The 22,991-nt window shown below is 39.0% G+C and overlaps 4 protein-coding genes and 2 long non-coding RNA genes across 7 annotated transcripts in view; 4 read left to right on the top strand and 2 right to left on the bottom strand.

The window, feature by feature from the left end:
* Positions 1–507: 507 nt before the first annotated feature.
* On the bottom strand, positions 508–3,039 carry LOC139188083 (uncharacterized). Of its 2 annotated transcripts, none has more exons than XR_011571248.1 (5): positions 2,803–3,039; positions 2,560–2,719; positions 2,386–2,454; positions 1,629–1,687; positions 508–695 (listed from the first exon to the last, which is right to left on the bottom strand). It is a non-coding gene; the product is annotated as an uncharacterized lncRNA (long non-coding RNA). The 2 variants fall into 2 exon arrangements; XR_011571249.1 differs by having other exon boundaries at positions 2,398–2,454.
* Positions 3,040–3,510: 471 nt separating this feature from the next.
* On the top strand, positions 3,511–6,102 carry LOC103414083 (disease resistance protein At4g27190-like). Its single transcript, XM_070804538.1, has 3 exons — positions 3,511–3,613; positions 4,322–4,406; positions 4,512–6,102. Exons 1-3 carry the CDS (start codon positions 3,511–3,513, stop codon positions 6,100–6,102), a joined length of 1,779 nt encoding a protein of 592 aa, XP_070660639.1.
* LOC103445093 (probable disease resistance protein At4g27220) overlaps positions 3,888–22,991 on the top strand; it is a 52,529-nt gene continuing 33,425 nt past the window's right edge. Inside the window, exons 1-2 of the mRNA XM_070805128.1 lie at positions 3,888–4,052; positions 4,322–4,406. The gene's annotated coding sequence lies outside the window, so the exon portion shown is untranslated. The remainder of the gene's footprint in view (positions 4,053–4,321; positions 4,407–22,991) is intronic.
* On the top strand, positions 4,519–17,953 carry LOC114827061 (putative disease resistance protein At4g19050). Its single transcript, XM_070805134.1, has 5 exons — positions 4,519–7,173; positions 14,606–14,974; positions 15,062–15,712; positions 16,578–17,417; positions 17,529–17,953. The coding sequence occupies exons 2-5, from the start codon at positions 14,609–14,611 to the stop codon at positions 17,610–17,612; spliced, it is 1,941 nt and encodes a 646-aa protein (XP_070661235.1). The 5' UTR covers positions 4,519–7,173; positions 14,606–14,608; the 3' UTR covers positions 17,613–17,953.
* Positions 6,187–7,197, top strand: LOC139187915 (uncharacterized). The gene is made up of 2 exons (XM_070804537.1): positions 6,187–6,760; positions 7,016–7,197. Exons 1-2 carry the CDS (start codon positions 6,187–6,189, stop codon positions 7,195–7,197), a joined length of 756 nt encoding a protein of 251 aa, XP_070660638.1.
* Positions 18,678–20,430, bottom strand: LOC108174233 (uncharacterized). Its single transcript, XR_001791107.3, has 2 exons — positions 20,142–20,430; positions 18,678–19,840 (listed from the first exon to the last, which is right to left on the bottom strand). It is a non-coding gene; the product is annotated as an uncharacterized lncRNA (long non-coding RNA).

The following is a 22,991-nucleotide window of genomic DNA, read 5'->3' as shown; positions in this document are numbered from 1 at the left end:
TATGGATTCTAACAAACAACCAATTAAAACATGACATCGAATATGATATTCAATTAAATGTTTATTAATATGTGCGGTGCAGTTTGGTTTCGGTGCAGCTTTCAAAAGTCAAAATTGCAACTAAACCGTTTCCTTACATTGCAGTTCGGTTTCAAACCGAAACCTTTCAAAACCGCAAAACCGAACTGTTTGGTGCGGTTCGATTTGTTTCTTGTTTCGGTTTCGGTACATTTTTCTCTCCCACTCCCTACTTTTCCCTTTTTTTAACAAAATTCCAATTCTTTTTTAAATTGTCTATAGATTAAACAAACATAGTATGTGACTTTTATCTATTATACATTAATAGTCAATTTTTTATTATTAAAGATAATTATTGAATTAAACTAACTCACTCAAGAAGTTTAATTAGAATCAATGGTTTTTGCTTCAAAAAAAAAAAAAACTAACTCACTCATCTCTACTAATTAATAAAACACTGATTGTCAGCTAAAATCCTATGAAATTACCTGACACACCCCGTCCCGAAGGAGGGCATGCTGGCCGTCACGTGAGAGTGACGTAACCATTTGCACAGTACGGAAGCTTTAAGATACAATTTATAAGTTGATACACCCGAAGGTGAGTCCTAATTTTGTCCAATCTGTCAGAACACCGTCGAATTCCTCGTAGTCACCACACCTTTGTGATTCCTGAACCTGGAGGGGCGCAAAACCAAAATTGAGTGGGTCAGTAAAACAATTCTTTTCCAAATCCAAACATTTCTCAAAACGTTGTAACCCCTCTCCGTAAAACCTGTATACTTTCCCAGAAATGTAAAATATAAATATACATATATATTCTCAAAACTTCATTTTTACTATCTCAACATTATCTCTTTATCAATCATGCCATGCCATGTCATCTCAACATTTCTCATATTAATTATGCCATGCCACATCATCTCAACAGTAATAAGGTATGAATGCATCAACATAATCATATCAGGTGCAAGAAAGTAATCAACCGTAGGCCCTCTAATAGCCCTATACGGTTGAACCTAGAGCTCAAAATCTATCATTATCACTCTACCGGAGTCACCTCTGTGACCCGTCCGGCCTTCTGCACACAAGTTACGCTCTAGTGCTTCTCATAAATCATCTGTGCACATAATCTAAGGTCACCCACCAGTCGGAATCTCACTAACACTATCGCGACTGGTCTGTCGTACCCACTCCGCGTGGACTGTACGACTAGCATCTACTTGGATCCAAGGCGAGCGTGCGATGCGGTGAATACTATAAGCACTAAACCATGGTGCAGGATTTGAGCTCAATATATATCATCATCATCATAACAGTATTTAAATACTCACCTGATATTCACCTGTGCGTACGCCGCACCATTCATTCATATGCATCATATCTCAATATGCATCATATCTCAATTCATACTTTTCATATCATTTCATGCATGGCAATTCGATTCACATTTCTATATATATATTTCATATACTTCTATGCATGGCATCTCAATTCACATTTTCACATAATTCTATATACCTTTCGTTTAAAACATAATTTCATTCTAATTCAATTTCTGGGAAAACGTCAAGTATATATATATACGGAAAAACAAAACTGCCCACTCACCTGGAGTTCGCCCTACAACTCCCTAGCACAATACGCCAAGGCGTCATGACGATCGCCGCCTAGAACAGTAATCAAATCCAACCTCAGAATTCATATCGATAGAATACATAACTTATATAAAATACGTCACTACGTTGATCGATCCGGAAGATCTGCCACTCAGATTTTAAATCCATAACTTCCAGAGGTCCACATTATACCTCTAGGACAACATCCTAAAATTTCATTACCATCCAACGGTCGGATCTCCGTCAATTTCCAAAACTAAGTGACGGTTAACATTTTATATTATGGACTTACAATTCCAATTCCGGAAGATCAGTAACTCGGATTCCCAATCCGTAAGTTCCAATAATCCTCAAATATTACGTATTACAACGTATCAAAGTTTGGTGATGATCCAACGGTCGGATCATCAATTCACATTTTCACCTAATGTGAAAACTATAAAACGTTATTCGAACACCTAACCAACAATCATTAATAACTTTCTCATACGGTGTTCAATTTAGGTATATGAATATACCACAGTGATCTACTCGACGTCACGGACGTCGACATATTTTTAAAATAATTTTATTTTTATTTTTTATTTTTTACTGTAGCACCTTCTTCTTCCTTGGGTCGCCGGACTGGTTTTTCCGGCGGCCGTTTTCTGGGCAGTTTTTCAAATTGCTATAACTTTGTCATTTCTCAACGAAATCAAGTGATTCAAAAACGAAAGTTGTAGCCCTTGAAGAGACAAAGAGAATGGTACATTGCACAACACCTAGTTCGCCGTGGTTTGGCCGGAAACTGCCTCGAAAGCCTCGGAGGTCGCCGGAAACTGGGTATTTTTCAAATGAGTATAACTTCTTCAATACTCAACGAAATTGAGTGAAACAAAAAGGAAAGTTGTAGTACTTGACGAGACAAAGAGATTGATACCTACCTCGACTTCTAACTCACCGGGGATTCGCCGGAAAACGCCTCGAAAGCTCCGGCCAAACTTTGAACTTGTCGATCTCCGTGTTCTTACGTCCAAAAACTTCCAACGAAGCACTCCGAGCTTCCTTGGGACCTCACTAAGCTCGCTGTGAGCTTGGATTGTCCTAAAAATCAACCAATTCAAAGCTCATGAACAGTACACTTTCATGGGGAGTTTAGAATCTAGGTTTTCCGAAGTAAAACTTACCTGAAATGGATACCAACGTGATCGTGAAGTCCTCAGGATTCCAATGGTGGTCTCAAACTTGACGTTGGTATAGATTTAGGGTGGTTTTGGTGGTGGTCCGTGTGAGTTCGAAGGAGAGGGAGAGAGACAGAGAATGAGAGATTGTGAGGGAGGAGAGAGAGAGACAGGGTACGGGAAATAGGGAGGGATTTGAGGTGTGTGGTCCTACCTAACCCCAAATCACAAAATTCCATCTCCAAATAACTTAGGAACATATATTTCACCAATATATGATTCACATATCTTAATCACGTTTAAGGGAAATTCCGTCAATTTACAATCACGAGTGTAAAACTTTGGGACGGGCTGTGACATTACCAGTTTAACCCTCTAATTAAAACAAAACATGAATAAAAAATATGGGGCATAAATGTAATTTCATACAACCAAATTTTGCTGTTTTTTTTTCTCCAAAGCATCACCTACATGTAATTCTAACATATTTCTTAAAAAAAAAAAAAAAAAAAACTTTCACTCTTGCATTCTTTATCACTCTCTTCCTCTCTCCTTCTATTTCAAAAACAAAAATAAAAAATTTTCTCCCTTTGTCTTTTGAGCCTTTTGTCTTTTTCGTTTGCAAAACGGTTTTCCAAATATCATTTATAGAAGAGTAATTCTCACTTTGGGGATTAATTAAATAAAAAATTGGTAAGATGGATATGATCTGTCATGAGTTGTAAAATTTGGGGGTGGAGCTACCATGGCTTCGGGAGAAAGGGGAGGGAGGTGCTTGGTGGAGGTATGGCAGCTGTCAACTGTGTTCTTGGTGGAGGTATGGCAGCACTACTCTTGTCATAACCACCATCACCAACACTGCCATTATCTTATACATCACAAAGATATTACTATCAAACAAAACACCTTTTAAACACACAACCAAACACACCCTTTCTTCCTCCCTGCAACTTTTTCACCCTTTTCCTCCATCGCCCTTCGTCTAGGACCAATCACCATGGCTGCCATTGCAGACACTCGGCAGCCTCCTAGCTCTGCTCGACTCTTCAGAGCGAGGTTGTCTCTGTTCCTAACCTCGCGTTGCTCGAGCTCATGACTGCCTGGATTTCGCAGTTGTTGGCCTCAGATTTCTTTCGTAAACTAGATCAACTAGAAATGCGCCTCTGGAACTCGTCGAGTCTTGGCAGAGTTAACACGCTCAGCTCCTGAGAATCGGGGGTCAACTCCATCGTACCATCTAGATCAGTAGCCCTGTGGTACAAACTTAAATAAATTGTTCTACATTTCCTTCTCTGCCTCATGCACCAGCTTTAAGCGTGCAGATATGATGTTTGTTAAAATGCCTCAGTGAAATTCAAAGCAGATTATATACGTTTTTCGTAGTTTTTAAGATTTGAAAACAGTTACCTAAGTTCTGTACCAACCAAGTTTTTTTAGTATAAAAAGTTGTATGTGAAAACTTGTTCATGGTCTCGACGTCTATTTGCAAGTGTGATATAACCTTGTTTTTGCTTTTTCTATGCAGATTTCTCCAAAAGATGCAAAAGAAAACAAAATGATTTGCATACTGCTCTGTTTTTCTTCAAGCGTAGTCTCGATCACGAGCTAAGGTATGACCTATTGTTTCATTCTTTAATTCATCTGCTTTAAAAATAAAGATTTCTTTCTCGTATCATGAATTATTTATTTATTTTGGATTCGTATATATTCAACAGATCGGAGAAGCTGACGAATTGGCAAGCTGAAGGTGCCATGGCGATGGAGATACTCACTGCAATTATTCCTACAATAATTGACTACACAATTAGACCAGTTGCACGCCAAGTGGGTTATATCATTTTCTACAAAAGCAACCTTGAAGATCTAAAGAGTAAATTAGAGAATTTTGATTCTGTCAAACAAAGGATGAAGCATGAAGTTGATGAAGTCGGAAGAAAAGTTGATCAAAAAGTGGAAGCTGATGTCCAGAAATGGCAGTCAGATGCGGAGAAGACCACTCTGGAGGCAAAAGCACTCTTGCATGATGAAGGCCGTGCAAAGACAAAGTGTCTCATTTTATGTCCTAATCTGATATCCTATCATCAGCGTAGCAGGAAGTCAACAAAACTGATGGAAAAGATTGAAGAACATGTAAATAAAAAAAAAGAGTATGCCAGTATTTCTTACAATGCTGCCGTAGAAGATATATCTGCCATAGCCTCCGACGAGTACATGGCCTTTGAATCAAGGATTTCAATGGTGAAGGATATCATTACGGAATTGAAAAAACCTGATATCAACAGGATTGGTGTGTACGGATTAGGGGGCGTTGGGAAGACAACACTTGCCAAAGAGGTTTACAGAGAAGCTCTGGAAGAGAAGTTATTTGATGATGTGGTTATAATACTAAATGTCAAAGAAAAAAATGACAACGAAAAATTTCAAAAAGAAATTGCCAAAAAGTTGAGGATGGATGTTGATGAATCTGAGGATGTGGGAACAAGGGCGAATCTCCTACGAGCCAGGATAAAAGATGGGAAGACTCTTGTCATTTTAGATGATGTTTTGGAAAGAACTGACTTTGAGGCTGTGGGACTCATCGGTGTGCCGAACTGTAAGCTATTGTTGACATCTAGAGAAATAAAAGTTATACGCTCTGATATGCGTACGCAAAAAGAATTTCAACTTGGATTTTTAACAGAACAGGAAAGTTGGAATTTGTTTGAGAAGATGGCAGGTGATGTTAAGGACAACCGTATACTGAAGGAAGCAACCCAGCTAGCAAAGAAATGTGGAGGTTTGCCAGTTTTGGTTGTTGCAGTTGCAAGGGCTTTAAGGGATAGTAGTTTGGATGAATGGAAAGTTGCGTTGAGAAGTTTCAAAAGATTTGACAAGAAAGAGTTGAATGAAAAAGCATTCTTGGCTCTAAAGTGGAGTTACGAACAATTGGAGGATCAAGAGCTTAAGCAATTGTTCTTGCTTTGTGGGAGTAGCAGCAGTTTGCTCAGTGACTTGTTGAAGTATAGTATGGGTTTGGGTTTGATTAAAAATGTTGAGACAGTGGAAGAGGCACGGACTTCATTGAATGTAATGGTTAAAAAATTAAAAAATTCTTGCCTATTGCAGGACAGCTATGACGATGACACTGTTAGAATGCATGAACTTGTACGAGATGTTGCTGTCCGGATTGCAACTGATGATCAAAAAGCCTTTTCAAGAGCATATGGAGATGAGGTGAAAGAATGGCCAACTGAGGATTTCCTTGAAAAATGCACAAGGATGTCCTTAGGAAAATGCAAGATCCCCAGGCTTCCTGGAGTACCTTGAGAATGCCCAGAATTAAAATTGTTGATCTTGGAGAATGGTAATATTGGCGACTCCCAGGAAATCCCAAGCAAATTTTTTGAAGGGATGAAAGAACTCAAAGTGTTGGATGTAACGAGATTCAGTATTCAGTCACTACCTCCATCTCTTCAATCCCTAAAGCATCTCCACACATTGTGCTTAGATCAATGCGAGTTGGTAGACATAACTCTTGTTGGACAGCTAACAAACTTGAAAATTCTTAGCCTCCTACAGTCCAAGATTAAAGAGTTGCCCAAAGAAATAGGGCAATTGACTCGTCTACAATTATTGGATTTGACCGGTTGCTCTGAACTTATTCTGATCTTACCTGGTGTTATATCAAGCTTGACAAGACTAGAAGACTTGAGGATGGGAATATATAGCTTTAAGCAATGGGACGGTGAAGGTCCCACTAGCGGAGGAAGTAATGTTACTGTTTCAGAGCTGAAGCACTTGGCTGAACTAACTGCATTAGACATACATGTTCCAGATGCTAACCTTCTTCCAGCCAACTTGTTCTCCGATAAGTTAGAAAGATACAACATACTTATCGGTGATTGTTGGGAGTATCCTGGCACGTACGGAACCTCCTCTAACATGCTAAAACTGAAGCTCACCAGGAGAAATCAATTCGACCGAGGTATATAGTTGCTGGTAAAGAGATGTGAGCAATTGTACTTGGATGGGAAGGAGAGTGGGAATATTATTTCCTTTCTATTTGACAGTGATGCTGTGGAACAACTGAAGTGTCTCCATGTCCAAAACAACGACGAAGTTGCATATGTCATTAACTTCGTCAGTTGGAGTTATTCTCATAATACCTTCCCCAACCTGGAATCTCTAACTCTTGAAGACCTTGTGACTTTGGAAAGTGTATGTTATGGGCAACCTGTAGGCGAGCCCTTTCAAAAGTTAAAATCTTTGACACTTCGGAATCTACCGAAGCTTATTGGTTTCTTTTCCAAAGACAAGCGAACGATTGGTACAGATGCCGACGAAATCGTTTTGGAGGAAGAAGTTGGTGAACCACCGAGACTTTTCAATAATGGAGAGGTACTTTCTCTGTTATTTTTCTAGCAAAATGGTTGCATGATTCTTTCTCCAAGTGGTTTTCTTCTTCGAATTTTGAATTTCTTTTTAAGATTTATTTTGATAACCCATGGTTTTTTTTTAAGGAAAATTAATGAAAATGCTTTGAAAATTTTGAGTTTTAACAATAAGGACAAAATAAAGATTAAAGTGAATAATAACATAATTGACTTTTTATTGTAAAAATGTGATTTTTTATTAAAGTAAACAATAACGGAAACTTTTAGTTAAAATTCTTTTTTTTTTTAAGATTCTTTTTTTCAATGAGCCAAAACCATTTAAATGATATATTTATGTTTTCAGGTTTTGATAACCCACGGTAATCAACTATTGATATATATTTTTTTAACAAACAATATTATCTACATTAAAAAAGTGAATGAGTTGGCTAAGCTTTAACAATAATACAGTTTAAATTCATTTTTTACGAGAATCGAAATTAAGACTTCTCACTTACTAGTAAAAAAAATATTACTAAACCGTAATATTAAACTAACAAGTCAAATCTTCTGCATCCATTTATGCATGTGACCCCTCTGACTTTCTTACAATTTTGGCATCCATCCATTCGTTCAACCATACCTAACGGCGTTAACTCCCAATAAAATAAAAAATCAGCCCAGCGTACTGTGTATCTCTCCCATTCCCCTTCCTTCCCTCCCAACGCCACCAATCACCGCCCCCTCCTCACGGACCTCCACCTCTTCAAGCATAGCGGCAGCATCTCCCTGACGTCATCGACATCACCAAGGTTATGAGGAACAGATCCATGGCCGAAGGAGCTCGCTATAAAACCCTAAACACAGACATAATTAAAACAAGCAAAAGAACATGTAAACAACCGCAGTTGGAAGGAATGTAAGATATCTTTCTCTCTATGCATGCAATATATAATCATCTGACAAAGTTTGGAGATCTTTCATATGGAGGAGATGTTGTAAGGTTTATTGGGAACAAAAGCATGATTAAATACATATTTATCTAATCCATCTAAACACTTCTTAATTTGAACCAAACCACCTTTTTAAAATCCAATCATTGGCGTATATCATAAAGGAATAATTGGTAGAAGGCATATTACCTAGACAGGTAGTAGATGAGCAGAACATTATATATCAGTCTCTTAATTTCTCAAATTAAAAAGAGAACATTATATATCAGTCTCTTAACTTTTGCTTTTATTTTTATTTAATTGTATTGGGAGTTGATAGAGTTATGTTAGTGTTAAGTTTGTGGATAGTGTCAAGTATTGAGACATGTCATACAGAGACACATTTTTTTTTTTTTTGTCAAAAGGCCACACTTATTTTTAGAAAATTTGAACCGAACTCTAATTATTGGGAGAATTCACCACTTACTACTAAATATCTTTCACAATAATGTGTTTTTGGTACAACAACAACAACAAAGCTTTTTCCCACTAAGTGGGGTCGGCTATATGAATCCTAGAACGCCATTGCGCTCGGTTTTGTGTCATGTCCTCCGTTAGATCCAAGTACTCTAAGTCTTTTCTTAGAGTCTCTTCCAAAGTTTTCCTAGGTCTTCCTCTACCCCTTCGACCCTGAACCTCTGTCCCGTAGTCACATCTTCGAACCGGAGCGTCAGTCGGCCTTCTTTGCACATGTCCAAATCACCGGAGCTGATTTTCTCTCATCTTACCTACAATTTCGGCTACTCCTACTTTACCTCGGATATCCTCATTCCCAATCTTATCCTTTCTCGTGTGCCCACACATCCCACGAAGCATCCTCATCTCCGCTACACCCATTTTGTGTACGTGTTGATGCTTCACCACCCAACATTTTATGCCATACAACATCGCTGGCCTTATTGCCGTCCTATAAAATTTTCCCTTGAGCTTCAGTGGCCTACGATGGTCACACAACACGCCGGATGCACTCTTTCCATCCAGCTCGTATTCTATGGTTGAAATCTCCATCTAATTCTCTGTTCTCTTGCAAGATAGATCCTAGGTAGCGAAAACGGTCGTTTTTTGTGATCTTCGCTAGATGTCTCCGGTCATTAGTGTGGATAAGTATATAAATGGATAGAGATAGGAAAGCAAACACAAGATGTACGTGGTTCACCCAGATTGGCTACGTCCACGGAATAGAAGAGTTCTCATTAATTGTGAAGGGTTTACAGAAGTACATAGGTTCAAGCTCTCCTTTAGTGGGTACAAGTGAATGATTTAGTACAAATGACATTAGGAAATATTGTGGGAGAATGATCTCGTAATCACGAAACTTCTAAGTATCGGAGTGTGGTGTCGTCTTGACTTGCCTTATCTGTCTCATAGGTAGATGTGGCATCTTCTCTGGAAGTACTCTTCCTCCATCCAGGGGTGGTATCTTTAACTGGTGGAGATGCACAAGGTAATGTATCAATTTCACTTGAACCTTACTTGTAGTTTCAGGCTTGGTCAAGCGCGATACAAACCATGTAGTAGGAGTCCCCCAAGTCGCCGAGCTAGGGGGTCTGCTGAAAGAGGTGACAGACAAGGTAAGCAATCAGAGCTCCGACTGATTGTTCACCTTCTCCCCATCTTGCAGCAGCATGAAGGATAAAGAGAAGAAAAATGAGAAGAGATGATATGGGATACTTTTGCTTTTAAAGAACTAACTTTCCACAGGCTTATTCTTGAACTGAGCTGGAGGGTTTTCTGGTTTCCTCCAGAGTATAAGGCCGACTGAAGAATTTGAGGGTCAAAACAAGTCCATCAAATCTAGAGTACGTTCCACCCTGCTGATATGGGATACTTTTGCTTTTGACAGAGTAATGGATGTATCGGCACGTGTGCTGTTACGCTTGTCTCCACATGCTTCCTTGTATCCTTCGTACTTGCCCTATCTGTTCCTCAAGCAGATGCGGAATCTTCCCTGGAAACATAAGATGTTGAGGATGAGTACTCGAGAGCAATGCCAGGTAAGTAATCAGGTAAGGGGTTCCAGGTAGTCAGTTCCTGGCTGGAAGCTTGATTCCAAGTGCTGACTGATTGCTCTCTTTCTCCTTGTCTTGCAGGTAAAAACAAGGCCAAAAGAAAAGACAGGGAAAAAGCATGATATGGGATACTCTTGCTTTTAACCCTGATGATATGAGATATTCTTGCTCTAGTATAGCTTGTTTGCAGAGGTATTATCGGGGGGAAAGAAAGCTGAATATTTCGAAAGGCTTCGTTGGGAGTGCCCTCTCAGATATGATGAAGGGTTGAGCATTTTTGCAGGTCTGCCTGTCCGTTGGGGATGGAGGTCGACATATATAGGAGTCTCCCTAACAACAAGTAGTAATGCTATTCCTTTACCCTGCTTGGTCATATCACGGTAGTGGGAGCTGCCAGTTTCACCTGTTTTAACTCTGTCAGAGCACTTTGAAAAAGTGGTCTGTGGTATCTGGCTCTCGAGATTCGGAGAACGATGCCTCTTCGATTTTTGAGAAAGCAATCATGCTGGGGGTCTGACTCTCGAGATTCGGAGAGCAGTGTCTCTTCGATTTTTGAGGAAGTAATCATGTTGGGAGTCTGGCTCTCGAGATTCGGAGGGCGGTGCCTCTTCGATTTTGGAGCAAGCAATCTTGTTGGGAGTGTTGTCTCGAATGTGAGTAAAGGTTGGGCATGTTTGCTAGTCTACCTTGCCACGAAGCACAAAGGTTGACACACAGGGACTTTCCAATTATCCAGCAATGGTACTGTTCCTTTACCATCTCTTCGATTTTGAGAAAGTAGTCATGTTGGGAGTCTGGCTCTCGAGATTCGGAGGACGGTGCCTCTTCTATTTTGGAGCAAGCAATCTTGTTGGGAGTGTTTTCTCGAATGTGAGTAAAGGTTGGGCATGTTTGCTAGTCTACCTTGCCACGAAGCACAGAGGTTGACACACAGGGACTTTCCAATTATCCAGCAGTGGTACTGTTCCTTTACCCTTGTGGGTAATAATATGGTAGCTAGACCTTCAAAATTTATATGTCTAAACTTTGTTAGTGCTGTTTCTTTGCTATTCTTTTACCTTTCTTGGTCAGAGCGATGTAGTGGAAGCTGCAAGCTTCACGTGCTCAACTTTGGCAGAGAACTTTGGCAAAGTTATCTGTGGTACCCATGAGCTATTGTTGCGTGTGGGAAGTTGGTGATTGAAAAGTAAGATTCATGTGCTTTCTACTTCACCAGAAGTCTTCGACAGAATGCCCATAATTTCTGCAAAGCTGAGTGTGCGTGTGACAGGTGCTGACAAGGCTGGAAAAGTAGGTACCTCTTTGGTTTCTGAGATCGGCCCTCATGGTCTCTGAGCAGCCCAGCTTTTGAGAAAGCGAGCGCCTCTTCGATTGATTCGGAGAACGATGCCTCATCGATTTTTTAGAAAGCAATCATGCTGGGGGTCTGGCTCTCGAGATTCGGGGAGCAGTGTCTCTTCGATTTTTGAGAAAGTAATCATGAAATTGGGAGTCTAGCTCTCGAGATTCGGAGGGCGGTGCCTCTTCGATTTTGGAGCAAGCAATCTTGTTGGGAGTGTTTTCTCGAATGTGAGTAAAGGTTGGGCATGTTTGCTAGTCTACCTTGCCACGAAGCACAGAGGTTGACACACAGGGACTTTCCAATTATCCAGCAGTGGTACTGTTCCTTTACCCTTGTGGGTAATAATATGGTAGCTAGACCTTCAAAATTTATGGGTCTAAACTTTGTTAGTGCTGTTTCTTTGCTTTTCTTTTACCCTTCTTGGTCAGAGCGATGTAGTGGGAGCTGCAAGCTTCACGTGCTCAACTTTGGCAGAGAACTTTGGCAAAGTTATCTGTGGTACCCATGAGCTATTGTTGCGTGTGGGAATTGGGTGATTGAACAGTAAGATTCATGTGTTTTCTACCTCCCCAGAAGTCTTTGACAGAATGCCCATAATTTCCGCAAAGCTGAGTGTGCGTGTGACAGGTGCTGACCAGGCTGGAAAAGTAGGTGCCTCTTCGATTTCTGAGATCGGCCCTCGTGGTCTCTGGGGAGCCCAGCTTTTGAGAAAGCTAGCGCATCTTCGATTTCTGAGATCGACCTTCGTGGTCTTTGAGCAGCCCAACTTTTGAGAAAGCAAACGCCTTTTCGATTTCTGAGATCAACCCTCGTGATCTCTAAGCAGCCCAGCTTTTGAGAAAGCAAACGCCTCTTCGATTTCTAAGCAGGCGCCTCTTCGATTTCTGAAGCTCCGTCGAGTGCAGATTTTTATAGGGGCTGGCATTAAGTTCCAAAGCACACTTGAATCTCCACCAGTAGAAGCTTCATTCTTGCACTTCTAAGATCTTGATTTGTCCGACCTCTTCTCTCTTCAACACCTTTGAAAATGTCTGGCCCCTTCGACCGTCGTTTTGACTTGAACCTTGTTGAAGAGGCAGCCCCGCCTTCTCTAGACAACATATGGCGCACATCCTTCGTCTCCCCTACTGGTCCTCTTACCGTTGGGGATTCCGTGATGAAGAATGATATGACCGCTGCGGTGGTGGCCAGGAACCTTCTCACTCCCAAAGATAACAGACTACTTTCCAAACGGTCTGATGAGTTAGCTGTTAAGGATTCGCTGGCTCTCAGTGTTCAGTGTGCAGGTTCTGTGTCTAATATGGCCCAACGCCTATTTGCTCGAACCCGCCAAGTTGAATCATTGGCGGCTGAAGTGATGAGTCTCAAACAGGAGATTAGAGGGCTCAAGCATGAGAATAAACAGTTGCACCGGCTCGCACATGACTATGCTACAAACATGAAGAGGAAGCTTGACCAGATGAAGGAAACTGTTGGTCAGGTTTTACTTGATCATTAGAGATTTGTGGGTTTGTTCCAAAGGCATTTATTGCCTTCGTCTTCTGGGACTATACCGCGTAATGAAGCTCCAAATGATCAACCTCTGATGCCTCATCCTTCTAGGGTTCTGTCCAGTACTGAGGCTCCAAATGATCCCCCTCCGGTGCCTTCTCTTTCTGGGGCTCTACCGACTGCTGAGACTTCTCCTAAGCAACCTTTGTGAAGGCTCCCTCTTGTGTGTTTATTTTGACTCATGTATATGTACATATTTGTAGCTTATCGGGGATATCAATAAATAAGCTTTCCTTCATTTCAACGTATTGTGTTAAATACACCAAAGCCTTCTTCGCTAAGTTCTTTGAATTTTCTTTTCTTGAAGCTTGTATGTTGAAGCTTTCTGAGTGGAGCATGTAGGTTGGGGTAGTGTTCCCTTAATTTCCCGAGTGAGGAAAACTTCTCGGTTGGAGACTTGGAAAATCCAAGTCACTGAGTGGGATCGGCTACATGAATCTTAGAACGCCATTGTGCTCGATCCTGTGTCATGTCCTTCGTTAGATCCAAGTACTCTAAGTCTTTTCTTAGAGTCTCTTCCAAAGTTTTCCTAGGTCTTCCTCTACCCCTTCGGCCCTGAACCTCTGTCCCATAGTCGCATCTTCTAATCGGAGCGTCAGTAGGCCTTCTTTGCACATGTCCAAACCACCGTAACCGATTTTCTCTCATCTTTCCTTCAATTTCGGCTACTCCTACTTTACCCCGGATATCCTCATTCCTAATCTTATCCTTTCTCGTGTGCCCACACATCCAACGAAGCATCCTCATCTCCGCTACACCCATTTTGTGTACGTGTTGATGTTTCACCGCCCAACATTCTGTGCCATACAGCATCGCCGGCCTTATTGCCGTCCTATAAAATTTTCCCTTGAGCTTCAGTGGCATACGGCGGTCACACAACACGCCGGATGCACTCTTCCACTTCATCCATCCAGCTTGTATTCTATGGTTGAGATCTCCATCTAATTCTCCGTTCTTTTGCAAGATAGATCCTAGGTAACGAAAACGGTCGCTCTTTGGTATTTCTTAATCTCCGATCCTCACCCCTAACTCGTTTTGGCCTCCATTTGCACTGAACTTGCACTCCATATATTCTGTCTTTGATCGGCTTAGGCGAAGACCTTTAGATTCCAACACTTCTCTCCAAAGGTTAAGCTTTGCATTTACCCCTTCCTGAGTTTCATCTATCAACACTATATCGTCTGCGAAAAGCATACACCAAGGAATATCATCTTGAATATGTCCTGTTAACTCATCCATTACCAACGCAAAAAGGTAAGGACTTAAGGATGAGCCTTGATGTAATCCTACTTTTTAAATAGGGAACGGATCCCTTCCTGAGCTTAAGAGGTGGAACCTCCTGAGCAAATCACACGGGCCGTTAGATTTTGATCTAACGGCTACAATTATTATAACGTTTAGGGGCTCCCTTGTTTGCAGCCGTTGATTGCTCAGAAGGGGATCCGTTCCCTTTTAAATATATGACATTTACTTTATATCTACACATTTGGAATGTATACGGCTAACAACAATGTAAATTGTAATTTTCTAAAATAAACATGAATTTTGTTATGTGCTATGCAGGTTATGATGCCCAACTTAACAACCTTGACTGTGCATCAATGTGATAGTTTAAGATTTTTGTTTTCGAGTTCCATGGCTAAATGTCTTGGACAACTCAAAAATCTTAAGATATCTAATTGTCAAATTATGGAAGAGATAGTGAGAAATGAGGAGAATACATATGATATGTTTGATAAGCTAAGCCGTCTAGAGCTACAACATCTTCCAAGCCTTGCTAGATTCAGCTCAGGAAGTTACATTAAATTTCCGTCTTTGGCGTTTTTAGATCTAGACGATTGTCCTAAACTGGAGACATTCATCTTTGATGCTAAGAGTGAAAATATTACAACCAACAAAGAAGAAAGAGATATTGAGCTCTTTGATGAAAAGGTGAATTATAACTTCACTTCTTTTCTTTATGCTTTCATTTCCAACTTATGCATGCGTCCCACTCTTTCTAAAATGAATATGTGACAGGTAGAATTTCCTAGCTTGGACATATTGTGGATACAGGACTTACCTAAATTGAAGACAATATTCCACAACCAACTACATTCAGATTCTTTTGGCAAGCTCAGAATTATGGATGTTAGTAGGTGCCACAATCTGATTAATATCTTTGAGCCAAGTATCATGGGAAGATTGAATGCTCTAGAGACATTACAAATAATGCAGTGTCAGTCAGTACAAGTGGTATATGACACATCATCTACCACTCAGTTGAACAGTTTTGATTGTCCAAATCTAAATGCAGTTCAGATAAACGCATGTGACAGTTTGAAAAATATCTTTCCAGCCTCAGTGGCCAAAGATCTTAACCAGCTAAGCAAGTTGCAGGTTGAGAATTGTAGTTCAATAGAGGAAGTTGTTGCAAAGGAAGAAGGACCAAAAACGACATATGAGGAGTTCAAGTTCCCTAAAGTAGAAACCTTGATATTTGAAACTCTGCCCCAACTACGGAGTTTCTATCCGGGGCTGTATGTTTCTAATTGGCCATTACTCAACGAATTAAATTTCGAACAATGTGGTAGTGTGGAGATTTTTGCTGCCGAATTTTCAACATATCAAGACAAGCTTGACTTGAGCCACCCAAGACCAATGAAACAGCCTTTCTTTTTAATTGAGAAGGTAAACATTCTTGTACACAGTTTTTTTTTTCTTTTTATTTTTTATTTATGAACAAAATGTTATGTGCTTTTTACATAACTAGTTTTTTTTAGAAAAAAAAGACCACCTCCAACCGAAAGGTCCAAAGGGCCAGAGGGTCGAAAATAGCCAAAAAACTATCTCTAACCGAAGGCTAGGCTAAAGGGCTCGTGGGCCCCATTGGACAAAAAATGGCCAAAGGGTCAACAGGCTGGCCCAACTAAGCCAGCCGAGTTTTCATTATTCCTGTTGTTTATATCTGACAGCATTGTACTTATTCATGTCTGTTATATCCGACAGGAATGGTAGGCCTTTTTTTTAATACAAAATTTTAATTTTTTTTTAATTCTATTTTTTTCCCTATAACTTCCTAAGCCATTATACAACATTAAATTAAATTAAGTAACATTAAACAATATGAAAGAACATTAAATTAAATTAAATTTAAATAATAAATTATGTTTGGCCCTGTGGCCCTCGGTTGGAGACGGTTTTTTGTGACAGAGCTAAAACGAGCCTTATGGTTCTCGGTTGGAGATGGAGGCAAATATGGCCTTGTATTGTTCATTAAAATATTAATATCTTGGAGGATCAGATGACTAAAACGAGTCATATGGCCTTTGTTCAATTGGAGATGGGGGAGTGAGCTAAGCCTCACAATAGGCTAGCAATAATGTGGTTTAAATTCGCCTTCAGCGAGAATCGAACCTAAAACCTCTCACTTACCAGTAAAGGAATATCATTATACCGTAGTACTAAGTGACCCTTGTTAAGTTTTTAATATTAAAGTTATTATGTGTAATCCAGTTTTTTCAAAATATTTTAAAGCATGCCATTAATATTTCAGGGCAAGTCATTTCTCAACTTGGAAAAGTTGATGTTGGACAAGAACACGGAGATTTGGTATGAACCATATGGTCCACTCCTGGCAGAGTTGTTGAGCAAAGTAAAGTCAATTTATTTTGCTACTTCACATCCCAAGTCAGATGTTTTCTTTGAGAATTTACAGAATATTGAACATCTCCGTGTGCTTTCTGCTCCTTGGAAAGAATTATTTGTCCACGACCACCAAGGAAGTGGTAGCAGGGAAATACATGAAGTTGAGACCCTCCCACGTGTAAAGACTTTGTGGCTCATCGATATGCCGGAGCTGATACATCTAGGGATGGAAAACTCCCAAGCAGGGGGCCCTGTTTTTCCAAACTTGGAAGTTCTAAGCGTGAACAAATGTGGCATATTAGAGAATCTAGCTTCAACTTTAATATCCTTTCGGAATCTAACCGTTTTGACCATATGGAGTTGTCACGGACTGCAATACTTAATACCTTATTCTGTGGCTAAGAATTTACAGCAACTCCAGAACTTGGAAGTTGAGTCCTGTCAAAGAATGGTAGAAATAGTGGCGAGCAAGGAAGATGATCCAGAAAATGAGATTGCTTTCAGTTGCTTGCAACATTTGAAGCTTTCTGGCCTACCAAGTCTGCAAGGCTTTTGCACGGGAAATTGCATTTTCAAAGTCCCATCCTTAGAAAATTTGATTGTCGAGGATTGCCAGCTGATCGATTTAAAGATTTCTTCTGATGGGTTACTCCAAAGTGATCTAACACCAGAAAGACTACATGTAACAGAAGAAACTGATGATGTACTGATGCTAAGTTATTCAAGGGAGACTGATCGTGATCAAACTGTAAGTACTTCATTCACTAATTAAACAACTATTTATTTCACTTTCCAATTTTTCAGCTTTTTCTGAACAATTTATGTGTTTATTTCGTCAACGAAATATATATTTCTACAGGAGCAGCCGATGATTGCAGATTCACGTGTAGATGTTACAATTGCAGGACTCTCTGCCAAAAACGAATCCTCGTCTTTTGCCTAGCATGTTAGGTTTTCTGATTGTGTGCAATTGCGTGTTTGTTCGTTATTTTCCTCTTCCTTTTGTTTTTCCTTTTCAAGGAAGAAATATTAGCCTGGAGAGCAGACTGGAAGGCACTCTGATTTTCCTTGTTACTTGCTCTAACTAATCTCTGTGCAATTTGAGAAGGCACTGAATCATATTCCACGACATGTTATGCTTGTATTGACTTGTGTGTTTCGTCGTAATAGTGTGATTTGTAATTTGAGCTTTATTCGCTACATTTTCGGTTTTGGTGTTTGGGAAATAATGCTTGTGTGATTTCTGTAAACATTGATGCATTTGAAGTGGTGAAGAATTATAAATATTGTATGTGTTAGAATAATGGACTAAACCAGAAATGCGCATGAAGGCTTGATGAATATTTAATTTGATTCAATTCATTTCAAATAGGAACCAAACCAAAACTGCATATAAAAGCACACTAAATTACCAAATTTGAACAATTTTAAAAATCAATTATTTTGGTTACAAATATTCAATTCGATTCATTTCAATTAAGAACCAAACCAAAAATGCACATGAAAGGTCACTGAATTCCAAAATTTGAACAATTTGAGCAATTGGTTATCCTCAAAACAATTCAAAGAGCAATAATTCAGCATGAAAGCCGCAGACGAACAAAAGAAGGACATAAAATATGTGGGGGGGAAAAAATACCCTCAGAAGCCATGGCAAAAACAGAGAATTTCTTCGGCTCTACAACAACACTGTGCTCAGGCCACACAGCGCGCCACTTACGGGTGACGCCCTAGCTTTAGCGCGATTTTGTTCTGGATTCATTTTCATAAGGATTCGACGTGATCATGGAGTGCCGGCTGTCGACTACCTGACGCCCTCCCCCTCCTCCTTTATCCGGGCTTGGGACCGGCCATGTAAGACATAGGCGATTTACCATTTTAAATGAAAGGAAGAGAGTAGTCTTTACACAGTTACACGCACGGCAGCCCATACCAAATCTATTATCTATGAATCCTGCAAAACATCTCGCAAACAATAAAAAACCATCCTCACAGATGACAACAAACGAGACAATAAGGAGATAGACTTGAACCAAACGCACAACAGGACAAATACAGATTAAGGTGAAAATAACCAAGAAAAAAAAGATGAGACTTTTCAAAGTCTACCAAGGACCAATATACATTAGTGGCCTAATCCCTTAAGATATTGGTTTAATGTCTGGACTGCATGCAACATGTTGACCCATCTCAAAATTCCCTCGAAGGGAAAATTTCATCGAAATAGGCGAACTCGGGAAGCTTCACTACCTTGACCTTGGTGAGAATTCCTTAAACTCTTCAATCGGCTTTGAGCTTGGTTTTTTTGTAACTGTTACCGGAGTTGTGTAGCGGATTCGCTTTGCAAGTTTCAAAATGAACAATAACAATCTAATTGGGTATTTGCCCGAGTGCTTGAGGAATTGTTGGGCATTGTCTAGAATCCGGTTTGATGGGAACCAACTTACCGGGAACATTATAAATGCATTTGATGTTTCATTCCAGTCTTGAGAGAAAAGGTTTGACAGAGACAGCATACTGAGTCTAGAGTGGAGTTGCAATCAATTGGATGAGGAGCTTAAGTTGAAATATATTATAAGTTTATAGTTGGTTGCAAATGTCGATACTTTGGAAGAGGCACGAAATGCGTTTCGTTCCTTGGTTCAAAGACGGTTATGATGATCAAATTGTTAGAATGCACGACCTTGGATTTGAGTGGTTTCTCTGGACTTGGACTGATTTCACCCAATGTTTCATCAAGCTTGGAGGGTGAAGGTCTGATCGAGGGAAGAAATAAAGTCAAAGTATACACATGCCAGAGTAATGAACATCCTTGTGCCACCAAGTATGATGGGCACATTGAATAATCTAGACACATTGCTGATATGACAATGACAATCACTACAATTGGCATTTCAACTGAAATTTTTGAGAAAAAATCGACCAATCAGTTTCAGAAAATATCTTCATCAATGTAAAAGATCTTCCCTCACAGCATAATAAGCACAACTTGCAACTTGTTAGGAGTGGGTTTTGCTTGCCCCTTTCTTTTCAGAGTAATGCAATGCAATGGAACAAATTTATCCAAGAAGCACGTAAAACAAGGCAATTTGCACAAAAGTAGTCGGCTCAAATTTTATATCTCAATGTAGTTCTGACCTCTTAATGTCCTTTTTCCTTCCACCTTTTCACCTGGTTCGGAACAAACAACACAAATTCAAATCATTTTTATGATCGACTAGACCTAAAGGAACCCAATGAATGACGAAGTATCCAATTCAACAAACATAATTTATCTTCACAATTTACTTATTTACAACCTCAAATTCGATAACCCTCTCGCCAAAATAACAATTGCAAAACCTAACTGAACATTGATCCCGCGTAACCACTCCCAATTTCACAGTTCCGACCGGAATCACCGCCAAAACAACAATCAAATGCAGAAAAAGCACGAACGAATCGAAATTTAGGAAAGGGAAGAAATACCCACATAAGTGTTCAACTGCCTGACGAAGCTAGAGAATTTTCGGTGCTTAAAATACTTGGGCAGGATGTCCCTCGAGAACTCAGGGACGTTCCAGACGCCGAAGTTGTTGTTGCCGTTGCTCCTGGAGGGAGACAAAGGCGTCGGTGGAGGGGTCTTCCATCATATCGCAGATTTTGTTCACAAACGGCGGCGGCGGAGTGTTGGCGGAGTTGATCACCGATGCCGCGTCTTCGACTCCCGGGCCTCCATGGTTGTTTTTTTAATTTTTGAGAGAGAAAGCCCGAGAGAATTAGGGGTGTATTCAATTGAGAATATGAGAGATTTTAATGAATTTATAAATCCATGGGTTTTTATGGAATTTAATTGATTTGTAGAGATTTCATATAAAATTTTGATTCAATTCCCTCAAAATCTCATGGGAAGAGGTGAGATTTGTGGATGCTTAAAATACACTACGAAATCTCTTCAATTCCCTCTAATTCCTCAACTTTCTCAAATTCTTTAAAATCAATTTCTAATTGAATACACCTAGAATGTTATAAACTTTTTTAAAATCTTAATTGAATACACCTGGATTTCTAAGGATTTTAATAAACTATCTTAAAATTCTAATTGAATACACCTAGAATTTCAGAGAATCACTTAAAATCCTGATTGAATACCCCTAGATTCATTAAAATAATTAAAATCCTTTAAAATCCCAATTGAATACACCCCCTTAGTGAAGAGAATAAAAGAAATGCCCCCCCTTCTTCCAGAACTCTCCCTTAAATCTTGTATTTATTATTATCTTATTTCTTCATATATTTTAAGAAAAACTAATAAAAATAACTTTAAATTTTTTAGTTTTAACGATAAGGACAAAATAAATGATAAAATGAATAGTACAATGTTTGACTTTTTAATGTAAAAATGTGGTTTTTCGTTAAAATGAACCGTATCGGGAGTTTTTCGTTAAAATTCCTCATATTTATTTATCTATTATATATTTTGGTCCTACAATGAGTATCAAGAAACTCACTATGGCTATAATCAAAATGACACTTTGGTAAATCTTTCAGCTATAAAGATTAAAAGTAATCACTTTGATCATAGATTGAATTACAAAGTTTAAACATTAATCGTTGTATAGTCGAGTCCAATAATTAAAATACAAATGTAGGGTGTCACACCAAATGTTGCATATGTGAGATTTGAAAATCTACCTTAACATAGGAGTTTTTCTCCTGTCCTGCATGTTCCCCAGTGGCTATTACTCAAGCAACTAACTTTCATCGAATGTGGTAATATAGAGATTTTTGCTTCTAAAATTTCAAGATTCCAGGAAAAGCTTGATCAGTTGAGCCTCTATACACCAGTAAACTACCTTTCTATTTTGTTGACAAGGTAAGATGCTTGTACACAATTTGTCCTCTTTTTCAAAAGTTTCAAGGCATCTCGGTTGAATGCAAACGGTAGATTGAGGTTGAAAAGAGCATTTATAATTAGCCAATAATTGTGTTAAAAATAACAAAAATATGATTAGTCTCTTGGAGATGTTCGTACCAACCTAACAAGTTTGTTGGCATGTATCCTTCAATATAGGCGTGTTGCGCATTTACAATTGTAGGGCTTACTGTTATTAAGAGAGATGACAGTTCTATATGTATCCAAATATTATTTGGCATAGGCGCCTTATTTTTCAATTTCGTTGATTAAAATCTGTTCCTTTTAAGAATTTGATTAAACATTTTTCTTACAATTTTATTAGAGATATGTGTAATTGTATGATCATTTGATATATTGATACGTTTGATTACTTATAATATAGGTACATTTGATTTTGACGGTACATTTTGTTTCATGGATTCTATGAACCGTATTTATTTTCCTTCAGACTACGATCCTTAACTTTTTCTTCGGTAGCACAACCCAAGGTATTTATTTTCCTTCAAAATTACAGAGGCTTGAAACACTCTTTCTGCATTCTGCACCTTGGAAAGAAATATTTGTCCATAAAGGAAATTCAAGCCGGGAAATACACGCAGTTGGGACCCTTCCACTGTTGGTTATTTTAATTATTTTAATTATATTTTATTTTAAAGATTCAAATTTATTATTATTTTATTTTATTTATTTTTAATGTTTAAGAGTTGTGTTTTATTTGAAGAGTCATAATCATTTTCTAAAATGGTATGAGAAGTTATTTAAATAAGAAACCTTAGACAGAAAACATAATATGCCAAAAACTTTTCTGTCTCCCTCAATTCTCACATCTCTGTCAATCAATTTACATTCCTACTTTATAATTCTTGGACAATTGATCACTACTTGGCAATCCTGTCTGTCGTTGGCGTGCATATCGGATCAGACACCCTGTGAGGCTTTGGATTGTATGTTGGAGTTGTAGGCCAGCGACATCGACATCACGCCTCTCTTTGGTTCATAGGCCAGATATTCTTATTCATTTTTCCTAATTTAATTTTCATAAGTTTTATAGTGATTATACATTTGATTTGTTATATTTGATCATATAAATAGTTGGTATATTTCTGCAATATATTTCACATCCACATGTAAAGACTTTGTGGCTTCGTGAAATGCCGGAGCTGATGCATCTAGGGAATGAGAAATCCCCTCTAGTTGATGATCCAGTTTTTTCGTACTTGAATAAGTTAAGCGTGTACTGTTGTGGCCAATTAAAGAATCTAAGTCCATTGGCAATATCCTTTTAAGAGTCTAATGCATTTGAGCCTATGTCGAACATCTTTTTTCTTTTGGGTAAAGTACAAAAAACTACCTCAACTATTGATATCACGACACTTTCATACCTCATCTTTTAAAATTGATAATGTCATACCTCATCTTACGAAT

This window comes from Malus domestica, chromosome 09 (assembly GCF_042453785.1).
Source record: "Malus domestica chromosome 09, GDT2T_hap1".
Lineage (NCBI taxonomy): Eukaryota > Viridiplantae > Streptophyta > Magnoliopsida > Rosales > Rosaceae > Malus > Malus domestica.
Note: the sequence above shows the minus strand (reverse complement) of the source record. Positions and strands in the feature narration are given on the sequence as shown.